The sequence below is a fragment of the Ursus maritimus genome, unplaced genomic scaffold (assembly GCF_017311325.1).
Source record: "Ursus maritimus isolate PB19 unplaced genomic scaffold, ASM1731132v1 scaffold_1, whole genome shotgun sequence".
In the NCBI taxonomy this organism is placed as follows: domain Eukaryota; kingdom Metazoa; phylum Chordata; class Mammalia; order Carnivora; family Ursidae; genus Ursus; species Ursus maritimus.
This window is the reverse complement of record NW_024423343.1, coordinates 69,744,696-69,771,647: the sequence shown is the minus strand read 5'-3', so window position 1 is coordinate 69,771,647 and position 26,952 is coordinate 69,744,696. Positions and strand designations below refer to the sequence as shown.

At 37.3% G+C, this 26,952-nt stretch overlaps 2 protein-coding genes across 9 annotated transcripts in view; both read right to left on the bottom strand.

Annotated features, from left to right (window-relative positions):
- Positions 1–26,952, bottom strand: part of WDSUB1 (WD repeat, sterile alpha motif and U-box domain containing 1) — a 56,951-nt gene that overhangs the window by 29,524 nt on the left and 475 nt on the right. The window contains exons 1-5 of one of the 8 annotated variants that reach the window (XM_040644629.1): positions 12,613–12,848; positions 9,949–10,370; positions 8,140–8,324; positions 6,079–6,171; positions 2,080–2,173 (exon numbers count right to left, since the gene is read on the bottom strand). In XM_040644629.1, coding sequence (XP_040500563.1) covers positions 2,080–2,173; positions 6,079–6,171; positions 8,140–8,324; positions 9,949–10,346 — 770 coding nt within the window. In that variant the 5' untranslated portion in view covers positions 10,347–10,370; positions 12,613–12,848. Of the gene's footprint in view, positions 1–2,079; positions 2,174–6,078; positions 6,172–8,139; positions 8,325–9,948; positions 10,375–12,309; positions 12,391–12,612; positions 12,849–26,952 lie in introns of those variants that run through there. The other 7 variants (XM_040644625.1, XM_040644634.1, XM_040644639.1 and 4 more) reach the window with 7 other exon arrangements.
- The window catches only part of BAZ2B (bromodomain adjacent to zinc finger domain 2B), a 404,062-nt gene continuing 399,581 nt past the window's right edge, over positions 22,472–26,952 (bottom strand). The window contains exon 39 of the mRNA XM_040644603.1: positions 22,472–23,935. Coding sequence (XP_040500537.1) covers positions 23,782–23,935 — 154 coding nt within the window. The 3' untranslated portion in view covers positions 22,472–23,781. The remainder of the gene's footprint in view (positions 23,936–26,952) is intronic.

Sequence of the window (26,952 nt, the reverse complement as noted above, 5' to 3'; positions counted from 1 at the left end):
CCAAAGAAGCAACAGTTAGAATCACGCTTATCTATAGCAGTGCACAAAAATAGTAAGTCCTGACTAAACTGTCTTTATTCCAGCAAAGCACGGTTGGTTTAACATTTGAGAAATAATATGATTTACCACCCTAATAGAATAAGAGAGAAAAATTATATGATTATTTCAAGAGAATCATAACACTTCTTCATAATAAAAACAAAACAAAACAAAACCTCTTACAAACTAGAAGGAACAGAAAAGCTAATAAAGTTTATCTCCCAAAACCTACAGTGATCACACTTAATAATGAAAGCTTTCCTTTGCAAAAAGGAATTAGAGGTTGGCTGTTATCATTATTTCCATTATCCTGGTACTGTTAGCTAGTTCAGTAAGGCATGGATGATGTCAGAGGTATAATGATTAGAATGGAAGAAACAAAAGCCATCAACATGTGATATGATTTTGTACATAAAAAATGCAAAAATTAAGATCCTTATAAGATCTCAATTTTGTCTTTCCATATATACTTCCCTATATTAGCCAATTCTTTTACAATAGCAACAAAAAAATTAAGTGCCTAGAAATAAATCTAGTAAAAGGAGAACTTCTGCATAGAAGACAATTATTGAGAGAAGTCAAAACACAAATAAATGGAGAAATATGCCATATTCATGGATTACAGGACTCAATATCATAAAGATGTCAGTTATCCCCAAATGTATAAGACTCAATATAACCCCAATAAAATCCAACAGGTCTGTTGTGTATAGGGGATAGCTAGAGGCAATCTCACAAGCTAACTCTGAAATTTATATGGAATGTCAAAATCCAGGAATAGCTAAAATATAAAGCCTTGGAAAGAGAATGGTTTTAGAGCAAGGATATAGAACAACAGAATGAAATAGCAGGCTGAGATACAGATCCACACATACATGGTCATTTCTGACAAGGCAGCAGAACAACATGAGAAAAGACGATCTTTTCAATGGCTAATATTACTGGGAAAACTGGATATCCACATGCAAAGAAATAAAATTGGACTCCTACTGTCCTGTACATGAAACACACAAAACAAATGTGATAAACAATGAAGGTTTTAGAAGATAATATGGGAAAATAGCCTCATGACTCGGAACATAAACTGACTACACTAAAACTTAAGCTGCGAAAAGACAAATCCGCAGAAGGGAAAAGATATTTGCAACACATACAACCAATAAGTGGGTCATATATTGAAATATAGTGATAATATGTATAATTTCAACAATAGATCAATAAGAAAATGATAATCCAGAAGAAAAATGAGCAAGAGACATGAACAAGCACTTCATAAAAGAGGAAACATACGTGGCCAATAAACTTCTGAAAAGATTCTAACCTCGCTGTTTTAGGAAAATGCAAATTAAAAACGCAGTAAGACAGCACTTCACATCTTTAAGAATGGCTAAAATTAAAAAGACCAAAAACACCAAGTATCAAGTATAGTCTAGGCTGTGAAATAACACAGCTATAGAGGAGTTCAGCTACTTGGAAAACAATTTGATGTTACCTGCCAAAGTTGAAAATACTATTAGTCTATGGCTCATAAGTTCTCTTCCTCTGTATTTTTCCTACAAAAACACAAACATGTACACTAGAAGACACAGATAGATTCACACATTATTGTAATGCTTCCAAACTGAAAATAGTCCACATATTCATCAACATTAAAATGGATAAGTTATAGTATATACATTTAATGGAATATTACATAGCAATGAAAACCAACAAGCCACAGTTGTATGCATTAATACGAATGGATGTCCCAAACATGTTGACTAAGGGAAGCCAGACACAAAATTATATGATTTGTTATAAATCAATTCAAAAGAAAAAAGTGATATTGTATATGACCTGAGGTGTTGTCATCCTAGAGGGGTACCTGGAAGGGAAAACTTTTGGAGCAGAACCAGTGATGTTCCATTTCTTGACCTGAGTAGTGGTTACACAGGTTTGCACCCATTTATCAAGCTGTTCTCTTACGTTTTATGTACTTTTCTGTGTATCTATTCCATTTCATATCAAAATGGTTTAAGGAAATTAAACTAAATAGCTTACCCCGAGACTAGCATCTGCCCATTATGAGAAAAAGCACAAGCCAGAACAGGAGCACAGTGCCCACTCAGTGTACTTTTATATTTTAATTCAAAACCTGCAAATAACAAGGCAAGAAAAATTAGCAAGCTGACTGTGCTTAGAATTTATTTTTAAGTCAAAACTATTTCACTCATTTATTTTAATAAACTATCTTTGTCTAAAGATACAAAAATGAAAAAAATCCTCATGCAACCCAGGTTTTGGAATGCAGTGTGATTAAGCGGTCTCAAATGTCCAGTAATGGGTAAAGAAAATGGTGCCCTCAGCAAATGTGGAGGGATTATAATGATCGAGTACTTTTAAAATTTAAAATTTTAAACTCTATAAAATACAAAAAAATATAGCATTTTAAACTAATCTAAAATTTTAAACTATTAATTTAAACAATCTTGGCATCTAATTTTTAAAAATATAAAATATATATTGGGGTGCCTGGCTGGCTCAGTCAGTGGAGCATGTGACTCTTGATCTCAGGGGCATGAATTTGAGCCCCACGCTGGGCATGGAGCCTACTTAAAAATAAAATTAAAAAAATATATATATATAATATATACACACAAGTATAAATACACATATACCAATTGCCCAAATGTCTAAACGAAGATCAGTTTTTATTTTTTTAATTTTTGAAAAGATTTATTTGAGAGAGAGAAAGAGAGAGAGCACGTGCACACAAACAGGGTGAGGGGGAGAGTGAGAAGCAGGCTTCCCGCTGAGCAGGGAGCTCGGGGCTCTATCCCAGGACCCTAGGATCATGACCTGAGCCAAAGGCAGATGCTTAACCGACTGAGCCACCCAGACACCCCACAAAGATCAGTTTTTAAAATCTGATATCAAGAAAATATTTTCTCATTACATAAATAAAAAATAATCAATGATAATTTATACGTCCTGTAATTCCAATTATATCTTATAATACTCCTACAAAGTATGGTAACACTAAAATCCTTTTTATGCTTTCTGTAATTATTGAAAAGAAATATCACAACTATTTTAAAGCTAAACCAAAGGAATTCAATATATTTTAGTGACAACCTATAAAAATTACTATTAAGAAGCTGACCTGAGGAGATAAAGAAATAAGTGAAATCTATTAATTTTCTCAGAATAATTATTTTTTTGAAGCATTAACGGCTCTTAAGATAACAGCATTTAATTAAACGAAAAGGTCATTAGAGCTGGTATAAGTTTCAACAAATAGAAAAGATATTATTATTACTAAATATACATAATTTCCATTCACAATAGGAAAAAAACATGTATGTTTTATCTGGGAGAGGAGCTGTGGTCACTGAAGGCCTACGGCGCATACTGATCAGGCACCGGCGCAATCAAACAGCAAAACGTTCACAAGCTGTAAACCACATGAAGGCCAATAAAACTTGCAAAATCACCATAGGCTATATTCTCAAGTGTAACATCCACAAGTCTATCTACTCCTCCCTAACAAATAAGCAATTAAAAAAATTAGGTGCAAATGATGATGAACACTTTATAAAAAGGCTTTAACAGTGCAGGTTTATAAACTGTTAAGTATGTTTTTCAAAGAATCAGTGTAAAAACACATTTTCAAGGCAATGCATCAAATGTTTTACTTTTGAACAAGTATTAAAGACATATTTAGAACATCCAATATACGACTATATTCATGGATTCTCATAAAAATTTTTACTTTGGCAAGACTAAAAAGACAGGATAGACCAGCAAACCCTGGTCCTCACCAGTATGTCACTGAACACATTAAAAGAATGACTAAATACTAAATATAACCTAATTGGCAATAAATGAACTGAATTTCCACAAAGAGAAATATTCATTTCCTGATAATGGTCCCTTCTCTATACACTGGTATAAAGACAAAGATTTTCTCTTTGATCAAACTCCAGCCAGGCTCTTCTGAGCCCTGTTCTCAACTAAAGCCCTGAACTTGACTTATAAAGACTCACACTAAAATAGTTTCTGACAGCTCCAGGCCGCATCCCTAGGATAACCCTAGTCCCCTTAAAGTAGCCGTCTGAGAAAACTCAAGGTTGCCAAAAGAATTTACTGTTCGTTCCAGCCAACACGTGATGATAGGACCCCTGTCTCCCACTCTGTGGGAGGGTAGGAGCCTAATCTCCCTAAGTGTCAGTTAGCAAACCCAGATGAGTTTCACATGACCCCCATCCTTCCTGTTCTTTGTAATTTTTCACTTCCCTGACTCTACAACAGAGCCCCACTTACCTCCCTCCTTATTCCCTCATTCTCCCTTCAAAATGCCCACTCACCTCTGTATAAACTGAAGCTGAGTAAAGTTCATATTAGACCCTTCTCCCTATTGCAATAGTATATTACTGGTTAAAATCTATCCTTATATTTTGGTGTCCAGCTTTGTTCATCTTTGACAATAATTGTAAACAACAAAATGCAGTTTGTAATTTAACTGAAGCTTATTAGGTAACAATAAAGTAAAAATATTTTTAAGCATTTGAAGCAAGATGGCCTATTGACCATATAATTTCACAGTTCCCATTAAAATGATAGCGGAAGGACTGATAAAGACCTAACAGCGCGACAATGAAGAGAATGGAAAGAGAGGCATCAGCAGGCCAGACACCGAAGCCAGTTTGGGAAGGCAGAAAGCACATTAGCTGACGAGGCAGTAGAGAGGAGCAGAGTAACAGCCCAGAGTGCAAAAGGGGGGGCGACGGCCAAGAAGAAAGTTAATCTGCCCTAGAACACCCCAAAAGACCTAGTACTATCAACAGCTGGGGAAAAGGAAAATCAGAATGACACAGAAATCAACCTGAAAACAAGAAAATTAGCAAAAAGTCTGCTGATAAAACACTCGGTGTCCACCTCCAATCCCTCCCTCATCCCACCCATACATAGCACGCTGCACGAAGCCAGATGCTTCTCTCTAGGGAAAACCCTTCTAGGGAAAACAAGGGCTTTCTAGGGAGCTCCTTGGCAGCTCCAGGGCAATTCTCTAAGTCCCTAAACCCTCTCCAGTAAGGGCCAACAACCCACTTCCTCATCCTAAAGGGAAGCCAGCAACAACAAACCAGTGTGCACAAAGCTTCTAAATATCTTATTATCGCCTAACACTTACATGTCAATGGAATACAAGGATCACCAGACCGCTGAAGAAGGTAATCACATGAAAGAGAAAGATAAGAGTAAACAAAGACTCCAGAGCAAACAAAGACAATCAGGAAACAGAAGGGAACAACAAAACAAAAAGCCTCTAACCGATACCCTGAGTTCTGAGATGATCTTGCATTCATAAAATAAAAGGAGGACACGGAGTAAAAGAAACAGAATAAAAGATGAACTTATAGAAACTGAAAATATGACGGAATAAAAAATACAAAAGGTTAAAAGATAAAGCTAAGGAGTGTTTCCATAAAGTACGAAAAAAGATAAAGAGATAAATGTGGTGGTGAGTGGGGGGCGACAGAGGGAAAGAAATCAGGAGGTCCAACACCCAATTAATGAGTTATTAAAAAGAGAGGAAATGGGGAAGAAATTATTAAATAACTTAAAGGAATACTGTTTTCCAAAACTGAACCACGTAAGTTTCTTGACTGAAGGCTCACCCAAAGGAATAGTGCATTACATGGAGGAAAGACCTCCCACGCATTGTCAAAAAAGTCACTACAGTGAAAAAATGTTAAATACTCTGGTAAAACAATATTTATACAAACCGAAAACCACCAAGAGTTGCAAACAGATAAAGTGCAGTCGTTACCTCTGGTCAGCAGGAACGTGTGGGGTGGTGGTGTTGAGGTCATGATAAGCTGTGAGCATCCAATTTTTAAACCACGTGTATGTATGTAATTATTCTGATTAAAATTTATTAATACATAGTTTTATAATCACTTTTAGATATCCAGAGTTCCTTAAGTAAAAAGATTAATTAAAACAGAAATTCTATCTGACTCACAATTTTAGAGAACTCCCGGTTGAATACATACATACCGAAGATATGGGTAAAAGAAACAACCCAAATTTTGATCTGGCAATCCTGACCACATGATGCCAATCGAAAAAACTGAAGACCACGCTCTCCATCTAAAAATGTGAATTTGTTAAAAATAAATAAGAATTGATAAAACATTTAAACCAAAAATTTTCAACTTTTTATTGAGATCTGTTAATTCTATCTATTCGTTTAAGCCATATTCAAAAGTGTTATTAACTAAACTTAAACCATAGAATGAAATGCTGATTAAAGAATTTATTTTAAGCAAGGTGCATCAAAGGATTATAACCCTGGCCACTGAAGTTACTACAACAAAATACCTTTTTATTTACCTTCTACTAAGAAGAACTCAAGGCTCCATGGGCCAATATTGAGCCACTAGGCCTGGGGCATCCTCCAACTCAATTTTAGAGTAAGGCTAGCACTGATGGGAAAAATTAGGAAGGAAAGTTATGAGTGCTAAATGTTTATTCCCATCTTAACTTTTTTTTTTTTTTAAGGATATACCCACTTCTTAAAAGCTTAGTCTATAATTCACATGGAATAATAACGAGATTTTTTTTCCCCATTTGATTTAATCAAGACAAAGACCGGAATTACATAAATCCAAAAGAGCATTAATTCGGTCTGTTTTATTTGGTAGAAATGATACAAATCAGGGAAAGTAATCAGTAAATTTGGTGTCACAAAAAATCCACTAGTTTTTAATGCTGAGATAATTTCAGTGTATAATTATATACACACTAGACAAGTTCCTAAATATTTGTAGCTAATCTAAATATTGATATCATCAACTCAGTGTTACATGAGTTCCACCTAATATCACAGATGCAGTTTCATCAAAGAAAGTTCTGGCACTGATATGCACTAAGACACAATTATGTGGGTAAGCACAGGGGGAGGCTCATGTGAAGTGATTTTTACCTGAAATCTAAAAGATAACTAACAGTGAACCAGGTGATGGGTCCACATGTAAAACCTTTGGAAAAATTAGAAACATCCAAGGAACAAAAGGTGCCCAGTGTGGCAAGAGAATCTCTGAGGCCAAGTGTGAGTTGAGAGGAGGCAGGCAAACAGAAGGTGTCTGGTGCTTATAGGCTTTATGTTTTGGATTTGGTATTTTATACCTTACCTTCATCTTATTTTAATCAGCCACTGATGGGTTTGAAATAGGGGAGTGCCAAAACCATCCTGCCCACCTTCCGGACCTGAGCTGTCCAATAAGGCAGTCACTAGCCACCTGTGGCTACTGGACACTTGAAATGTGGCTAGAACAAACTTAAACGTGACATATATACACACCAGATTTCAAAAACCTAGTACCAAAAAATAGTAAAATATCTTACGTGTTACTATCAATTATTGAAATATTTTATATATGAGTAAAATAAATTATATCCTTAAAATTAATTTCACCTATGACTAAAAAGTCTTACATTTACAATGTAGCTCACATTATATTGCTAATAGGACAGGACTGGTGGTGTAACAGGACTTGAGGCAGCAAAAGCAGGACTTCCATCCTAACACAGACGATGAAATAGAAGAGAGCTTCCCAATTCACTGTTATCTATTTAAAACCAAGAGTCTATCTATATTCAGTTTATATTTCTTTTTCTAAAAGCTAATTGTGTTGTCAAACATCTTATTTTATAAATTTAGCTTTTGAAAGATTAAATTAGTAAACTGAAAATTTAGCTTCTGTTTCCAATTTTTTAATTTCACATTTCTCTTTGGAGATCAATATACGGTATTTTAAAATCCCACACCGCAACCAATAGGGTTAGGTCCTCTAAATTACCATATTCAAGAAATCCAGATCTACTATACAAAGTTGAGTCATCCCCAACATACATTAAAGAACCTGATTTTCCCTTATGATATTTCTTCATGATTTCATTTTGATCAAGATAAAGGACAAGAATGATTCCTTAAAAGGAATGAATTAAAAGGGCTTCTCATTTATTAAAGATGAAATGAAAATGAATACAAGAATTAAAAATCATACACAAATTACAAATAGGAACTACTAGCGCTTAAAGAGTAAAATAACTAACCAGAAACTGGCTGTGAAGAAAAATCACAGCAGGTAATTCCAAGATCGTGTGCTTTTTCACTATGTAGACACCTCATTTTATCATCCCACACTGTTAAATCTCCACATGAGGAGCCAGTGACAAAGAGGTTTCCATTCGGAGAAAACGCACAGGCCACCAAGGAGCCATCCTTAACACTACCACATCTGAAATAAAAGCAAAAAAGGGGGGAGGGGCTTCATTTCATTTCAGAGTATCTTTTACTTTATATTACAATTTCTAACAGCAGCTTGTTATAGTAAAAATGGCTATCAGAGAACTAGAAAAGGCAACAGATGTCTATAGAAATATCATATGCTATAAACTGAGATATGCTTTTCCCAAAAAAAGGGCTTAAACACAATCTTAAGTAATGTATTCAAGCTTAAACTACGCAGATCCAAACCAAAGTCCATGTATCTTCATGTTTTTCCATATGGCAAGTCTGTATAAACACATTAAAATCTACAAAACTTAAAAAAAGCTCTGACAACCAAAATATCAACTACAGTCACATATTTTTTAAAAACCTATTTTTATTGGAAAACATGTTATTGGGGTCAAAAGTACTTTCAACTTTTGTATTAAAATCACCCTGAAGCATCATCTGCAAATATAAAATACAAATAGAAATAAAATATAAATTCCTTATGAAAAGAAAATGCTGTGAATAAGTTAAAATTATCTTGGGAAGATAAAGAAGCAATGCGCTGACAATATTAATTTTTTCTCAATTAGGAAAAATAAACTGATGAAAGCCTAAGAATGAGTGCAGGCTCCTAGCCAGTGCTTAAATCTACTGCAGTGTTATCTTTTCACAGCATACGTCAAGGAAGTGATGGCAGAGAGGCAGAATTCATCACCTGGTAAGTGAAAAATTCTTAGCTGACAGCTGTATTTCGTTCAGACAAAAAACCTGAAAGAGATTTCATTCCTTCTGCGCTGCCTCTTTAAACGGTTCATTAACTCCAGTTAAAGCACATCACCCTCTTCAACCCACAGACCTAAATCTAATGAGCAACAGTTGTTTCCCAGCTGGCATGTGCTCTGAATGATGCAGGGACAGGAAAAAGTATATTGGGCTGTTTTACTTGGTAACATTTAAAAGTTTATGCTATTTAATGTACTTAATGTCACTGTACACTTAAAAACGGCTGAAATGGTAAACTTTATGTGTTATTTATTTCACCATTAAAAGTACATAGCTTCCATGTTGGCAAGTTGTAACAGAACATTACCAGTATAAATTAATTGATGTATTTTCATCTAAAAGGAGTTTTTCAGGTGGTTTTTTAAAAAATGATAATACAACACCACACCTCACAAGGTTCTTTCTTCTGGAATTGATCGTTCGCCCAGCAAGAATCCTAGTCAGGAACCAGCTGTGTTTCTTAGGCGAGACTTACCTACCATTACTCTATTACTGGGAACACTTGAGTCATCAATGACAAAAATAAAGCCTAAAATTACTGAATCTTACACAAAAGACTGTTTTCTTTTTCTAGCTCTTAAAGTAAAAAAATCCATAAAAGTCTAACAAGATTAGCCCTTATTTTACAAGAGAAAGATTGGAGATTTAAAACTCTCAGGGCCAAGCAAATCTACTATAAAAACCATATTAAACATCTGTTTTTATAACCTTCAGAAGACAGGTCAAAATGTCTTTCCTTGTGATATGTGAAAATTATCAGCTGCTTAAGGTCATCAAAGTATTCTGCTTTCTATTTTTATTTATTTTTTGGGCAGACTTGTTAATAGGGTTAAAAACGGAAAGGGTTTAAATATTCATACCTATATAACTTGTATGACTGGGCATTCCATAAAACAACCGTTCCATCAGCTGCCCCTGATACCAAACAGGTGGAGTCTGGGGAAAACTGGCAAACCCTCACGGGGCTACCAGTGGGCTGTTCCATCACTGCCAAAGTCTCTCCGTTCTGAGTATTCCACAGGACAGTGGTACCATCTGTTGAACAGGAAGCCAAAACATGTCCTGAAGGGGAGAAACAGCAGCAGTGGACAGCATAGGTGTGAAACTTCAATGGCGAGTGGGGCAGCTCGGTAAAGTCGCTTAGGGAGTACAGGCGAATTGTTTTGTCCAAAGAGCAAGTAGCCAAGAGGGAAGAGGAGAACGCACAGCAGTTGACATCATCACCATGATCGGCTAAGGTGTGAATTAGTTTCACCATGTTCTTTATTTGAAGTAAAATGTCCTGCAATTTTTAAATAAAGGTTACTTCATCCTTAGAATCAAATAAATGCAACTCAAATCCATATAAAAGAGTCAAAATCAACTTAAGGATTTGCTCAGTGAAAGCTCCTTCATATTTTTAAAGGACAAACTGCTACACCTGAGATAATAATTTGGAGAGAAAACACCGGTAAGACTATAAACTCTGATGACCACAGTCACAACTGACACACCAATAAAGTTCCATTAGCTCCTGAAAAAGAACCTTGTCAAATAACTTCACACTGATTTGACACTGAACATTCAAAACATGGGGTATTTATGTAACCTCTGAAGCCTTTCCCTTAACTAATTACTTCTCAAAAATGCCTCATTCCAGATCTGCTAATCTCAACTCAAAAAGATTTTTCACTCTTAACAAACTGTCTCAGCTGCTCCTTCCACAGAACGGAGCCAAGGCTACAGCTCTGCCTTTGAGATGCATTAACTGTACCGTTCACTCATAAAAACTAAGAAATGGTTTCATTCAAAATTTCAGCGGCAGTGCCGAAAGCTCGCATGTCATGTTCTGCCACCTTGTTTGATAAAGGATAAAATGACATAAAAGATTTGAGGTGAAGAACCAATTTAATAAATCCAAGGAAACCAAGAGAAGGAAACCAAAGAGAAAGTGGCAAAAAATGAACGTAGCCAGACTGCACTTAACAAATTTACAAATTTAGATTAAAATCCAAACCCTTCGTCACAGCTTGTCACAGTTTACAAAATGCCGAATGTGTGATCTGGCGCTTGCCTTGCCTACTTCTCAGATCTCAAGTTCCTGCCCCTTCCCCTTCCCCTCATTTCCTTCCAGCCTTCCTGGTCAAATGGATTCTGTCTTAGATCTTCATAAAGCTGTTTTTGCAGGCTGAAATTCTCTTTCCCTTTGCTTTTGAGATCCTATTTCTCATTCAGATCTCAATTCCAGTCTCTCTCCTCGGAAAGGGTTTCCCAGACTAAAGCAGCCACCCTCCAGGCTAACATATCAGCCTGTTTTAATCCTCAGTGTAGCAATTACCATCATCTGATGTATTTGTTATTTGCCTCCTCACCACTAGAATGTGAACTCCAAAGGAGTGGAGATCTTGCCCGTCTTGCTCATTTCTGTATCCGTAGCACATAAAACAGTGTCAGACACCTAACATGCTCAAATAAATATTTGTTGATTATTTTTTTCCAAATCCACTTGAGTTCTACCTCTAAATATTATATGAACAAAATATAAATAAATTTAAAACTGACCAATACTTTAAAAAAAAAAATCCAGCAGTGGAAAAATAATGCAAAATGAAACAATAATCGGCCCTGAAGGAATAGGTATACTCTTAGATTGTAATTCATAATCCCTTGTTCCAGTGTTATTTGCAGAACTTTTTACAAATAGATGGAGCATATATTTTCCAATATTTATTGTATCCCCAAATTTCAGCCTTTTTCCGAACATTAATTTCAATAACGTCTAAAAAACAAGCAAAAAAACCCACAAAACAACAAAACAAAACAAAACAAAAAACCCACGAAATGTCCTGGTGTATTGTCACCTGTATTACCGCAAGGAAAACAACCAAGATCATGAGGTCCTTCTGAAGAACTCCCAAATCCCAACTGTGCAAGTACGCGTAGGTAATCTTGCAAACAAACTTTGGCTTCCACACCCTTGTGGCACCCAGCTCCCTTTGCAGTTCCAGACCAAGCAGTTGGAAGAACAGCGACATAATCACTCGCAAGAACAGCCTGTTTTGAAAAGCACCCTCAAGCCTACCACCACCTGCCTCGGGGTGTGGGTGTCCACTCAGCCGTCACGTCGAAGGCTCAATCCCCGGGCTGGTCAGCTCGCCAGCGTCAACACACGCATCCCTATCTAATCCAGAGCAAACCCGAAATGTGCCCCAAATCTCCCCAAATAAAGCCCCGCGACTTACTGTCCCCGCACGCAGGTACCAAACGTGTACCCCACTCTTAGAGCCGGCCGGGCCTCAGCGGACTGAGCCACCCAGGCGTGCGGGCGGACAGCTGACCGGGAGCTGGCCTTCCGGGGCGGAGGCATCCGACCCGGCCCAGCTGGGGCATCCAGGCAACGCCCGCAGGCCTCGCCCGGCTCCCGGCCCCCGGCCCCCGACCCTGGCCGCACCGCCGCGCCCCGCTCCCGTCCAGGTCCTGGCCCGCCCCCGCCGCGCGCTTGGAACCAGAGTGCGAGAACCAGAGGGTTCGAACACCCCGACTACCGAGGCTCCGCGAGCTGATCCCAGCCGCGCTCTCCCACCTGCCGCCGCCGCCGCCGCTCAACCGGCCCACTGACGCGCCCACGTCCACTTTGAAGACCCAAGGCGCGCGGGATCCGCCCTCAGGTGCCCCGGGGAGCGCGAGGGCCACGTGACGCGCAGGTGAGGCGGGTGGGGCTGGCAACCGCGGAAACCCTAAGAGAAAGGAAACAGGCCCCGCCCCCGAGCACGCCCCGCCCCCCGAGCACGCCCCGCCCCAGGGCGCATGCGTGGCCTCCCACCGTCCGCTGCGTCGTCTCTTAATTCTGGCCCTAGCTCAACCTGAGTTCAGTTTTGGGAAGAGACTTAGTTTGCAGTTTTTTCCCAGTCGGGGAAGCTGAAGTCCCAAGGCTTAGCGAGTGCCTGAAATACGGTTTTAAAGGTGGCACTGTATCACCTGTCTGGGTATTGCAGCACAGGGGTTTTGGAATGTCTTTCCTCTCCGGTATTTCTCCCTGTATTCTGTTCTCCTCTGACCTCCGAGATTGCTCTTTTCTGTTTAGGCTACCTCTGTCCTCAGCGGTCCATAACCTGGTGTTTTCTGCCATCGTCTTTGTGCTAAGGTTTCCCACATCTCTTCAGGGCAGTCCGCTGGCCCCTGAGCCCCAGGGCCCTCTTCATTGGACAGAAACCAACTCATAGGTACAGAAAACAAGCAGGTGGTTGCCGGAGGTGGGGGAAGGGGATTAAAAGATACAACTTTCAGTTATAAAATAAGACACAGGGAGACAAAGTACAGAGAATATAGTTAAAATATGTGACAAGTTTGTATGGTGACGGATGGCAGCTAGATTTATGGTGATTGCTTCAAAATGTAAATGTTGAATCACTGTGTGTATACCTGGAAATAATAAAACGTAGTATGTCAACTACACTTCAGAAAAAAAGCCCACTCAGAGGTAATATTTCCTTTCAGTCGTTCACTCAAATAAATATCAATAATTTTACAAAAAGTCATGCAAACTGTCTTTTTAAACTTACACTTATATCCTGAGTATTTTCCGTGTCTAAGATTTCTCCAGTAGCTTCATTATTTTTCTGCATAATAGTCCACATTTCCAGAATCATACCATAATTTAATATTTTCCCTGTTGTTGGATGGTTGTTTCCGTATTTTTGTGCTTATTATAAATAATACTGGATTAGATGGCTTTCTACATAAATCTTTATCCACATTCATGAACATTTACTAAGGAAATTGTTAAGTAGAAATGGAATTTCTGGGCATAAGGGTGTAAAGATTCCTAATAAATATTGCCATATTACTTTTCAGAGGGGTTGTATGGTTTGCTCTCTCAGCAACATATGGTTGTGTCTGTCTCTCCACATTCTTGACAGACTTGAGTAATAATTAATCTTCACTAATTTGATGAGCAAATTGGTTATAATATTCCTTAAGTAAACTATGTAAAAGAAACTACTGCCTACACATGCCAATCATTTAGCAGAGACCTCGGGGCCAACGTGGTTAGTTTCAAGGTAAGGCAAGTTCAGAGAGGGAAGCCTTCCTGTAGCTGGTCTCTAGTCTATGAATTTGCAATTTATGAGATGTTAATTAAAATATCTTGCCAATATACTAGAGAAACATTTTAAGAATTTGTAGAGATCTTTGATCACATAAGTGAACTGGTTATCTTATTTCACAGAACAGATAGTGTCAAAATAGTTGGAACTTTAACTTAGAATCTTATTTATGTTTTATGCATTCTTTGCTTTAAATTATGTAACCGTGGTCAATAATTAATCCTATTTTATCTTTAATTTCCAATTGTCCTAATAGTGCTACATAAGGAATATAGCAAACCATTTTATTTTTTTAAAGATTTTATTTATTCATTTGAGAGAGAGAGTGAGCGAGCACAAGAGCACACGAGCCAGGGGTAGGGGCCCCGGGAGAGGGAGAAGCAGGCTCCCCTCGGACCAGGGAGCCCGAAGCAGGGCTCTATCCCAGGACACCGGGATCATGACCTGATCCGAAGAGAGATGATTAACCAACTGAGCCACCCAGGCACCCCAAGATTCATGTTTTTTTAATTACATAAGAAGGAAGTATGACAGACAGTGATGTCGCTTTTGGACAGTTCTCTTCTGGACAATTCTTCAGAAGTCCCCCTGCAGCCTCTCTCTCGTGTGTCACTGCCCAGAATTGTATCACATGCCCACTTGTTAAGCAATCACTTTCAAGAGGAATGGAATTGCCATTAAGATTTACCCTTCTGGGGGCGCCTGGGTAGCTCAGATGGTTGGGCGGCTGCCTTCGGCTCAGCAGGGGGTCTGCTTCTCCCTCTCCCTCTCCCCCTTCTTGTGCTCTCTCTCGAATGAATAAATAAATTAAAAAAAAAAAAGATTTACCCTCCTGGGGCTGGAAAAGGGCCCACTTTCCCCTGAAGCATATGGTCAACCAACATCTACAAGAGTGGATAGAAGGAAATAAGGAGACAAGACAGCTACTACATACAGTTGAAGTATCTTCCACATGGAAAATATCTATACAATAGAAAGCTATTAAGAGAATAGATGTGAAAGTAAGCCACATCTCAATTATGTTATGCCTCAATCTTTAACCCTTAAACAGCATTATTCAGTATATTCACCAGTTATATTTACAAGCTAAATTTACCATACTTGGTTGGATCTTTTTTTTTAAAAGATTTTATTTATTTATTTGAGAAAGAGAGAGAGAGAGCAAGGGGGAGGGGCAGAGGGAAAGGGAAAGGCAGGCTCTCCTTTGGATCACCGAAGAATAGTGAGGCACTTACACAACACAGGTTTATATGGAGACAGTATTATGCTTTGAGAGGCTATATACTTATTCTAGTGATTCCTGCAATTCTCAAAATATATTTACAACTCCTTTTTAAATATTGCTTTCGGCATTTGTAATACACTTTTCTGAATATCTTCATTTTGGCAAATCTCAATTCTTTTTAATATGAGTGACTTTTTAAAAACAGATTCTATTCAGCCATCAAAAATTATCATGTGAGGGCACCCGGGTGGCTCAGTGGGTTAAGTGTCCAAGTCTTGATTTTAGTTCAGGTCATGATCTTGGGGTCATGAGATCCAGCCCTGCTGGGGCTCCACGCTCAGTGGGGAGTTTGCTTCTCTCCCTCGCCCTCTGCCCCTCCTCCCACTCGCACTCACACGTGTGTGCACGCTTTCCCTTTCTCTCTCAAATGGATAAATCTTTAAAAAGAAACTATCCTGTAGATCTATCTTTATATTGGTAAATTAAGTGAAAAACTGGCTATACTATAGAATGTACAGTAATTCTGTTTAAATATATTTAATGCACTTAGTATGGGGAGAATTCTGAAGGGATGTATAAAAATGTTCACAGTGGTTTCTTCTCTGGTTGGTGGAATCTGGGAAGATGACATCTTTGTCATCTTCCTTATCCATATATCATAGTATCTTTGCAACAAATGTGCATTATTTTTATTTTAACATTTAAAAAGACCCAACCATGGGCACCTGGTGGCTCAGTTGGTTAAATGTCTACCCTGGACTCAAATGATGATCCCAGGGTCCTGGGATTGAGCCCCACATCAGGTTCCCTGCTCGGCAAGGAGTCTGATTAAGGATTCTCTCTCCCTCTGCCCCTTCCCCTGCTCGCCTGAGTCCACACAAACACACACACACACTCTCTCTCTATCTCAAATAAATAAATCTTAAAAAAAGTAAGTTCAAGAATGAACTACATACAACTTTTACCTCACAACGCTTTTATTTAGTCATCCAATGACAACAACCCAAATGATTTTCACATATATGGTCAAGGTAGAGAAACTACAAACAGATCTCAGATATTAATTTTGCTACTGCCTTCCCCTTGATTTAACTTAAAAAAAAAAAAAGATTTATCTATTTATTAGAGTGGGGGGGAGGGGCAGAAGGAGAGGGAGAGAGAATCTCAAGCAGACTCCCTGCTGACAGGGGACCCAGAAGCAGGGCTTGATCTCAGGACTCTGAGATCATGACCTGAGCTGCAATCAAGAGTCGGCCGCTTAACCAGCTGAGCCACGCAGATGCCCCTGCCTTCCCCCTTGATTTAAATGCTAAGGTGCAAAACCGTCTTCCAATGAAGGTCCAGAGGATCCAAATTAGCTTTTCCTCTAACCCTGTATTTAGCCAACTCTTTACCCACCACACTTCCAAGCACTACTTTTTCTATAGCAACTCATAAACCTATGCAAGCCCCAGCAATTCCTAAGAATTCTCAATATTTTCTATTCACCTACACATACCTGAGCTTTTTCTTTAGCAATATCAGCTTTCCCAACTAACTAGAGCAAATATAAATGTTTCATCTCCTGAGTATCACTGGCTGAAAATAAAATTTGGTGCAGTTTTTACAGTCCCTAGAAAGCAGATAGGGTTAGAAATGACATTTACATTTTTAAAAAACTCCAAAGATGCACATCAAACTTGAAGCTGCTAATATGAGTAGATAAATTGCTTGATACTTTTCAAAACACAGTATTCAAATTCAAAATCTGTAATACATTTTTAGTGAAAAATAATACGTACAAATATTGAACACTCATTGTGAGGTAGAGAAAAAGAATCCTCTTTCACTGCTGGGAGGTGAGTAGAGGGGTGCAATCATCTGGAGAGCACTATGCTGATAGCAGGGAACGTGTGCACATACCCAATCTGTGTACATCCGAGAGAAACTCTTCTCACACACCGTCTGCTTTCTATTGCTGTGTAACAAATTACTCAAAACTGAGTGACTTAAAACAACAGTATTTATTATCTCATAGTTTCTATGAGTTAATAATCAGTAACATATAGAAATCAGTTCCATTGCTATATACTAATAATGAGCTATCAAACAAAAATTAAGAAAATAATCCCATTTACAATTGCTTCAAAAAGAATAAAATACCTAGGAATAAATTTGACAAAGGTGAAAGACCTGGAAACCAAATACTATAAATATTGATGAAAGACACAAATAAATGGGAAGATATTCCGAGATCAGGGACTGGAAGAATTAATATTGTTACAATGTCCATAGTATCCAAAGCAATCTATAGATTCAGTCAGTCCTTGTCCAAATACCAATGGCATTTTTCACAGAAACAGAACAATCTTAAAATGTGTTTGGAAACACAAAGACCTGGAATATCCAAAGCAATCTTGAGAAAGAAGAACAAAGGGCTGACGCATCGTGCTTCTGGATTTCAAAGTATAATCCAAAGTGATGGTAATCAAAATAGTATAGTGCTGGCACAAAACAGACACCTAGATCAGTGGATTGACCAGAGGGCCCCAAAAATAAACCCATCCGTATATGGTCAGTTAATCTATGACCAAGGAGGCAAGAATTCACAATGGGGAACAAACAGTCTCTTCAATACATGGTATTGGGAAAACTAGACAACTACATGCAAAAGAACGAAAGTGGACCATTATCTTATGGCATATACAAAAATAAATTCAAAATGGATTAAAGACTTGAATATAAGACCTGAAACAGTAAAACTCCTAGAAGAAAACATACTAAGTAAGCTCTTTGACATCAGACGTAGCAATATTTTATTGGACCAGTCTCCTCGGGCAAGGGCAACAAAAGCTAAAATAAACAAATGGGATTCCATCACATAAAAAGCTTTTGCACAGTGAAGGAAATCACTAACAAAATGAAAAGGCAACCTACTACATGGGAGAAGATATTTGCAAGTCATACATCCAGAAATGGATTAATATCCAAAATATATGAAGAGTTCACACAACGTAACATATAAAAAAACAATTAAAAAATGGGCAGAGGGTTTGAATAGACATTTTCCCAAGGAAGACATACAGATGGCCAATAGCCACATGAAAAGGTGCTCAACATCACTGAACATCAGGGAAAGGCAAATCAAAACAATGAGATATTACTTGACAGTGGTTAGATTGGCTATTATCAGAAAGACAAAATAATAAGTATTAGCTAGGAGGTGGAGAACAGGGAACCCTTGTATGCTGTTGGAAATATAAATTGGTGCAGCCAACATGGAAGACAGTATGGAAGTTCCTCAAAAAATTAAAACCCACCACATGATCCAGAAATTCCACTTCTGGGTACTTATCTGAAGAAAACAAAAACTCCAATTTGGAGAGAAATATGCACCCCTATGTTCATTGTAACATTAGCCAAGGTATGGAAGCGACCTAAATGTCTGTCAACAGATAAATGGATAAAGAAGATAAGGTGTGTATACACACACACACAAATATTACTTAGCCATAAAAAAGAATGAAATCTTGCCATTTGTGACAACACAGATGGACCTAGAAAGTATTATGCTAAGTGAAATAAGTCAGAGACAAATACTGTATGATTTCACTTTTATGTGAAAAAACAAAACAAAATAGAAACAGATTCATAGATACAGTAAATACACGGTTAACAGAGGAGAGAGGAGTTGGGGGGGGTGAAATAGGTGAAAGGGATGAAGAAGTTCAAACTTTCAGTTATAAAATAAAGTCATGGGGATGTAGTGTACAGCATAGGAAATGTAGTCAATAATATTGTAGTAACTTTGTATGGTGGCAAATAGTTGCTACATTTATCATGCGGATCATTTCATACTGTATAAAAATATCAAATCACTATGATGTGCATTTGACACTGATATGTCAACTATCCTTCAATAAAAACAAACAAACAACAACGACAACAAAAAACCAAACAGCTCAGGAGTGGCTTAGCTGGGTAGTTTTGGCTCCGGGTATTTCATGAAATTGTAGTCCAGATGTTGGCTGGCGCTCCAGGCCTCTGAATGTTTAACTTGGGCTGTAGGATCCACATTTAAGGTGCTGCATATGGTTTGCAAGTTGGTCCCAGCTATTGGCTCTTCCACAGGGCTGCTAGAGTGTCCTCATAACATAATAGTTGGGTTTACCCAGAGCAAATGATCCAAGAAAACAAGGTGGAAGCGGAAATGTATTTTATGACCTAATCTGGGAATTCCCAGGCTATCATTCTGCCTTATTATGTTGGTCACACAGGCTAACCCTGATACAATGTGGAAAAGGATTATACAAGGGCATGCATACCAGAAAACAAAGATCATTTGGAAACATCTTAGATATGTATGACAACATTCATTGCATATTATTTGCAGTGACCAAGAAATTGCAAGCAACTTAGGTATTCATTCTTTTTAAAGGTTTATTTATTTATTTGAGAGAGAGAGAGAGAGTTTGAGTGAGCAGGGGGGAGGGGCACAGGAAAAGGAAGAGAATCCCCAAGAAGACTCCCCACTGAGTGCAGAGCCTGACCTGGGGCCTGATCCCAGGACCTTGAGATCATGACCTGAGCAAAATCAAGAGTCAAATGCTTAACCAACTGAGCCACCCAGGTGCCTCTCAAGTTTTCATTCTTAAGAGAAATCTGAAAGTAAAATGTGGTATGTGCCTGTGATGGAATACCTTGCAACAATCAAAAGTAATGAACCAGATTTACATATTTTTTTAATTCAAAAGAAATAGAAAAACAAATTTATAGCGTAATGCAACTGATAGAAGTTTAAAAACAAGATTTGTCATACTATTTGTAAAGATACACATGTTGCTAAATGAATATATAAAAGGTTAACTGAAAAGATACATTAAAAATACTTGTATGTGGGACAAAGAAATTGAAGAGTTGCTGAGTGAAGAAGTAAAAAAATAAAAGAAGGGTTTTATAAGAATAAGGTGAAGACTGTGACATGAGTTGAGGAAAGGAGTTACCTCAATTTTATATGGCTGACGCTTAAAAAGATTTTTTTTTTTTCTCTTTAAGGTAGAGTAGTAGTATAGCCCACACAGGGTTAAGAGATCTCACTAAAGTAAATTTCCTAGTAGGTAAGGTTCTACTAGTTTCCCGGTGTGTATTTTTTTATGAGTCATATTCCTGTGGAAGGAAAATTTTGATTCTCTTAAAAATACCTCCTTTGTCTCCTTATTGGAATGAAATTCTTTTAACAGAACACAAACTTCTTTCATTACTTAAATGGAGATATTTAAGATACAAATAACCTTGAGAGAGGTAGCCCACGAAATTTGTAGGAGTAAACGACTGATACCAGATTTCCTTGAGGATGTGTTTACTGGGAAGCTAAATGAATAGGATTTAAATTCCTTCAAAGGAGTTGAGGATGGAGGTGATGGAAAAGAGAAGGAGCACAGAGGGGGTACCAAGGACAGATTAGAGCCTTCATAATTTTGATTAAAATTAGTTACTTCTAACAGATTTCATTTGGGGGCTGAAACAAGAAAAAGGGATCACCCTGCATTTATGTAAGTTAGTTCTTATGAGTTCAATTAGATAAGTTTTCACTTAATTTTCACTATGGTTATCAATTAAATAAATATTAAATTACTCTCTACATACAGTTTCAAACTGATGATTATTTTCTGTGTTTAATAGTAGTGCACTGTTTGGTTATTCTGGTTGGTTACTACTTGAGTGATAATCTAAATCCAATCATGAGGGCAAGCTAGTGTTTTATAATTTATAGAGCAATTGAAACTAACATGGAGAAGGTTCAGGCTAAAGCCTAGTTTATCTTAATTAAAGTAGGCTGTGTTTACTTGTAATTGTGTGATAGCAGAGGGTTAGGAAAACTTTTTATATTTGAAGAGAACAATGATACTGGTTTATTGAAGATATACCCAACCCAGGGCACTATGACTGCAAGATTCATTCACAGAACAAATGATCCACAAATGTATAGTAACAGTTGTTACCTAGACCAGTTGCCCTTTTCTGATCATGCCCACTTCTCGAACAGCTACCCCTGTTGAGTAACAATGAAGACACCGGTCTAAAGGAGCCATATTGACCAAGCTTTCTTTTTTTTCAGAGATACCGTATTTATTTTTAAAAGAAAATTATCACTCTTGAAAAACTGTGCTTTGTGTGTTTAAGTATTTTATTGCTCATTTATGAACTCCTCAGATACTAGACATATTATTATCAAGCTGCTTATATACCATCTAATATAAATTAACGTAAGCATGTATCATCCCTAAGGCACAACACCCCCATGAAGAAGAGTCCCCATGGAGCATCTGGCATAACTGTAAGCCCAAAACCAAACACTTTCTTCACAGCACCACCTTGTTCTTTTCTCCACATGGTCCTTTTGATTAAGCACGAGCCCCTTGAGGTGCAAGTGCAATATTTGGTTAACAGAAACCGACATATTTACATAATAACAGCTGATTTTCATATCAGTCTCTACAAACAATCTAGAAATTTTGGAAAATACTTGGTGGCTTCGAAGCATTTTAAAGTTAGGAATATTTTCTTCAAAACTTTTCTATTCTCCCTTCACTACTAAAAGCCATTCTCTAAGGACATCGTCTCAGGACCACTTCTCCACTAGGCCGTAATTCCACGAAGGGCCTGTGCCTGTCTTGTTCACCAGTGATTCCTCAGCCCAGCAAGGCATCAAATCATATTTCATGAATGCTTGAATTTGTAGCTCATGACTTATTAATTTATATAATCAATTTTTCTTATTGACTACTGACAACTGGTTACATGTCTACCAATAGGGACATTTCTCATATCAGAACAAGACTTTTAAAATGTATTCTAATATTTTCATATTGAAAATGTGAAAACAACAACAAAATGTGGTCCAGAGAGGCTCAGGTGCTGATGAAAGGCACAACACTTGACTTAAAACCACCCTCCTCCACCCAGCCCAATGTTCACTGAACTACATAGTCCTCCTGCTGCTCCTCCTTCAGGATTTTGTAAAAATCAAATTTAAATTAACTATCTTTTTGAAAAGAATATATATTCAGGTTCATTAAGAAAAACTAAAAAAACTAGTTTGTAAAAGTCTTTTATTGTATCCGTGCCACACATAGTAGTGAAAAATAACACTCCTAAAAAAAAGAATGCTACCTTTTCCACAACATTTGATTTTAAATAAAACTTCAAGTACTCTTACATAGGTACAAAAAAAATTCTGATCTATTTGCCTCCAACAGGCCACCACAACACACAGTAGATAAAACACAGTGGTTACAAATGTCTTTTAAATTTATTTCTGAGGCAAGGCAAATGGGAAGGAAATGTTTCTATGAAAAAATACTGTGTGTGTAGGAAATTGTCACAATTTTATTCCACATGGATACAAATGATTATACTTTAATTTAGGCCCTGGTGGCTTAAAATTATATAACAAAATAGAAAAATGGAAAACTAATATCCCCTACACCCTGTTTCAAAGGCAGGCACTACCAAGATCAAGGAGACGCCACAGTGTTGGTAGAGGATAATTACTGTACAAGCCGTAGAGCTGTAATTACCTTCAGACTAAAATAAAATGCTACAGTCCTTCTAAGGCATAAACAATAATGTCTCCAAACAATATATACACATAATACATATTTAAAACAAGACTTAATATAAACAATAATGAACAGTATATACATGTCAATTTCTCTTCACTGTCTTGAAATACAATTTAACTACACAAGTGATGCAGCAACATATATATATATATATATATAAATGTACTTGTAACTCTACAGTAAAGTTTATTTTTGGTGCTTTTATAGCACATCAGTGTAAACAGTTTAACTTGGCTTTGTTTTATATTTTAAAACATTCCTTGTTGTATTTTCAAGATTTAAAGCAATTTTCTAGTTCTTCCTTTTCACAGAAAACGAAGATTCTGGATGTGGTTTAATCATAAATAATTCATAAAATTAAATACATTCACTAAAAAATAAACTACAAAGTAAAAAAATGAAAAATAGATATTTATTGAGAGGGAAAGGAGAACCATTTCCCACATTAGAGCTCTGGTGTTGAATATTCAGTGCGATTTGATATATTTTAACTGCTATTGCACTATAACACCCTTTCCTTTGAAAATTCTTTGGGTGTGCTTCCCTGTTCTACCTAAATCAGCTGATAAATCACACAAACCAATAACCAAGGGCCTTGGTTGTTGTAGGAGTGAAGCCTTTAAAAATGGTATCATTCTTCTGATACTTTTTTTTTTTGTGATACTTATTTTAAGGAAAAAAAAAGTCATTATGTATGTGCCTTGCACATTTATCTAAATACAGTTCACATTGCTGGTCTCATTTGTCCTCGTTTAAAAGGAAAAAAGGATTATTATAACTTCAGCTCACTTTGAAAATATCTGTCCACTTTTTTTCAAAATACTTCCTCATACTGTGGCCAGCTCTGCCTATATCAGAATCATCTTCATTAAATGTTTCACAGTTGTCAAAAACAAGCCTGACATCTACAGCAAAGGTTTCAAGGTTTGGATATCTGAAAGAAAACACATGATTTAGAGGTGGTTTTTATAGGGTGGCTTTGTTTTATAAACAACTGAAGAGGTAATAAAAGGTAAAATGAAAAATAAAACAGAAAAAAAGATTAGGATAACTACATTTAAGCTGATAAAAACATACTACACTGTCTTATAGATGAACATTTAAAAAATTGCATGTGTTCTGAACCATATAGGATTTAAGAAGATTAAATGGAAAAAACACATTTCTCTGAAGATCAAGATATATTTCAACTAACCAGCATTTTCCCCATATTCAATTTCCTATTTGACCTGTACACAGCGCACTGTCCCAGGATTCATCCCACGTGACTGGTTTATTAGTTCCTCTGACCAGTTGTGGTATCCTATCATCCGTGTTCAAAACTATTTAGTTGCAGTAGAAATAATGGAAATGCTTCCTGTGCACTATAAACATTACACTTGCCCTGTAGCTTTTACATACATCCCAGGATATATTGCTCTGTGTTAAATCTTTCCCACTTCCCATTTCTGTTCTTTTCTCTTCAAACGTGCTCTTTTGCTCAAGCACGGGAGGATGATAATCCAAAACAGGCACCAAAAAAAAAAAAAAAAAAAAAAAGTGCTCTCCCTGTATCAGAGATAACATTATGAAGACCTGCCCTTCCATAAGAAGTGCTGTGGCTTCAGTGCTTTTTTGGTGGGATAAGCCCAATCATCTTTCTCTGTAAAAACACGGCGAAGAGAACAGAAAGGTGAATGAATCTGCCTAAACTCATTGGTAAAAAAGAAATGGTTTGTTTCAAGCCAGCCCAAGCCAAACCAATACATTTTGAAAGAGAGCTTTTGGAAAATTAAATTTAAATTAATTCTAACTTATGGTAAGCCAAATACTAAAGTAATTTACGTATTAGAAATACCCCTTGACATACACACTGAAGCTCTGAGACCTGATAAAAGCGGAATTATTTCTTTGACAGGATACCTCGTATAGTCTTCCACTTCTCACTTCCCTCTGCTATGTGCAATAATAAAATAACATTTCTCTAGCTGGAATGAGCTCACAAAATTCATTCAGGCCTTATGTAACCTTACGCATTTTCCTGTTCTTCTGGGAATTGTTATTTTTTAATGAGGGGGAAATTCACATAACAAAGTTACCCATTTTAAGGTGGACAATTCAGTGCCATTTAGTGCCTTCACAACATTTACTATTACCACCTCCATCTACTTACAAAACATTGTCATTGCCCCAAAAGGAAACTCTGTATCCATTAAGCAGTTGCTTCCCATTCTTCCCTATCCCATCCCTGGCAACCACTAATTGGTCTATCTTTCTCTATGGACTTGCCTATTCTGGAAGTTTGATATAAATGGAATCATACAGCACGTGTGGGAATAATTTTTATAAAATATTTAAAAGTTACTGTGTGAAATATTTATCTCTTTAGACTGTTCCTTACTATAAGAAAAGGTTAATGATTAATGCTGGGGAGACTAGAATCCAGGACAGAATTCTAGGTGAGATTCTAGGTGAAACAAATACTATTCCCACCGTTGATGGAACCCAGAAAGACTCATCAAAGCAAGTACTTCCTCCCCTCTTTTTGACAAATTTCTAGTTTAAACATTTGAAACACTGTGTATGAGTTTTGATTCCAACTTATTAGTTTGGGTTTAATTAAACAACTTGAAGTTACAGGAGCTTGAACCTACTAAATTTTGCTTCCCCCAGAACTGGCATCACAAACACCCATAGAACTGCTTCCCTCTCTCTGCCTGCCTCTGCTGTGACTTCCTCCGTTCACCAGGACTCATTCTCAAAAGGGAACACCAATGTTTGGTAACACCCAAGCTCTGTGTCAGAGTTTACGTTGGGGATTTTGAGCCCGGCCTGTCTCTCTATGTGCAGTCAGCCACTGTGCAGCACACCATTAGTGCTTGATGTAGTGTTCCGTGATTCACTAGCTGCGTGTAACAACCAGCGCTCGTCACCACACACTGAGGCTCAGATTCACCCTCCATCCAGGAACTGGAGACACACGTAAAGCCTTTCTGTGTAAGTCTCTGTCCTGGCTGTATTGATCATGAAGTCCGTTATGCTACCCACTTAAACATCTGATTGTTTTGATAGAAAAAGCAAAAGAACTAGTTCATATCTAGACAGGAGCTATTGCTTTTTGGTTCACATGAGAACCAAGAGTTTTAATGGTTTTAAATGTTTTCTGAATTTGCACAGGTCCCTTCTGTAATTTTTTTAAAAAATAAAACAGACATAATCTTTTGAAACATGTGAGAAGGACACTGATCATTATGAGTTAAGTTCTACTCAACTCTTAGAAATTGAATGTAAATTATGGAGCACAGTGATTTTCACCAAAAAAACATTCAGGAGGAACTAAGTAACATACTGCATTACGATGGTAATCATAATAACAACACTAATAATGTAATTAAAATCTACTTTACAGATATTCTTTCAATGTAAAGTTCCTTCTTTCTCCATATTTTTTGTGACTTTGCCTGAAGTTATGGTCACAGGGTACATTAAGCTAAACCAGTAATAAGGAGTAAGAGCAGCAAAGGAGATGAAGAAGAGAACACGCACAGCTCACAGCTCCTGGCCATTCACATGTGGAATGCTTTCGTGTGGGCTTACTTTGTAAGTGAACGGCCTCATTTCTGGGGCTCCAAAATGGGCCACTGTTCAGAATCAAGTAAATTCCACTAACAGCTGCTACTCTGGTAGGAGTTTGAGGTGGTCTAACAAACAGTAACTGTGGCCAGGAAGGCACTTTACTCTTCAGGTAGGATCACAAAGAAAATATGGTAGAGAGGAGCAAATAATAGTTTTCTTCCACATTTAATAAATACATTTTTAGTATTCTCCAACAACCCATAATAAAACTTTTAATATTTAAAAAAATTAAATTTTAATTTAATTTAAAATTTCCAATGACCTTTAGTCTCTACATTGTCATGATCTGAAAATAATAGTCAATTTTTGTTAAATCCACATGAAATATTATCAATA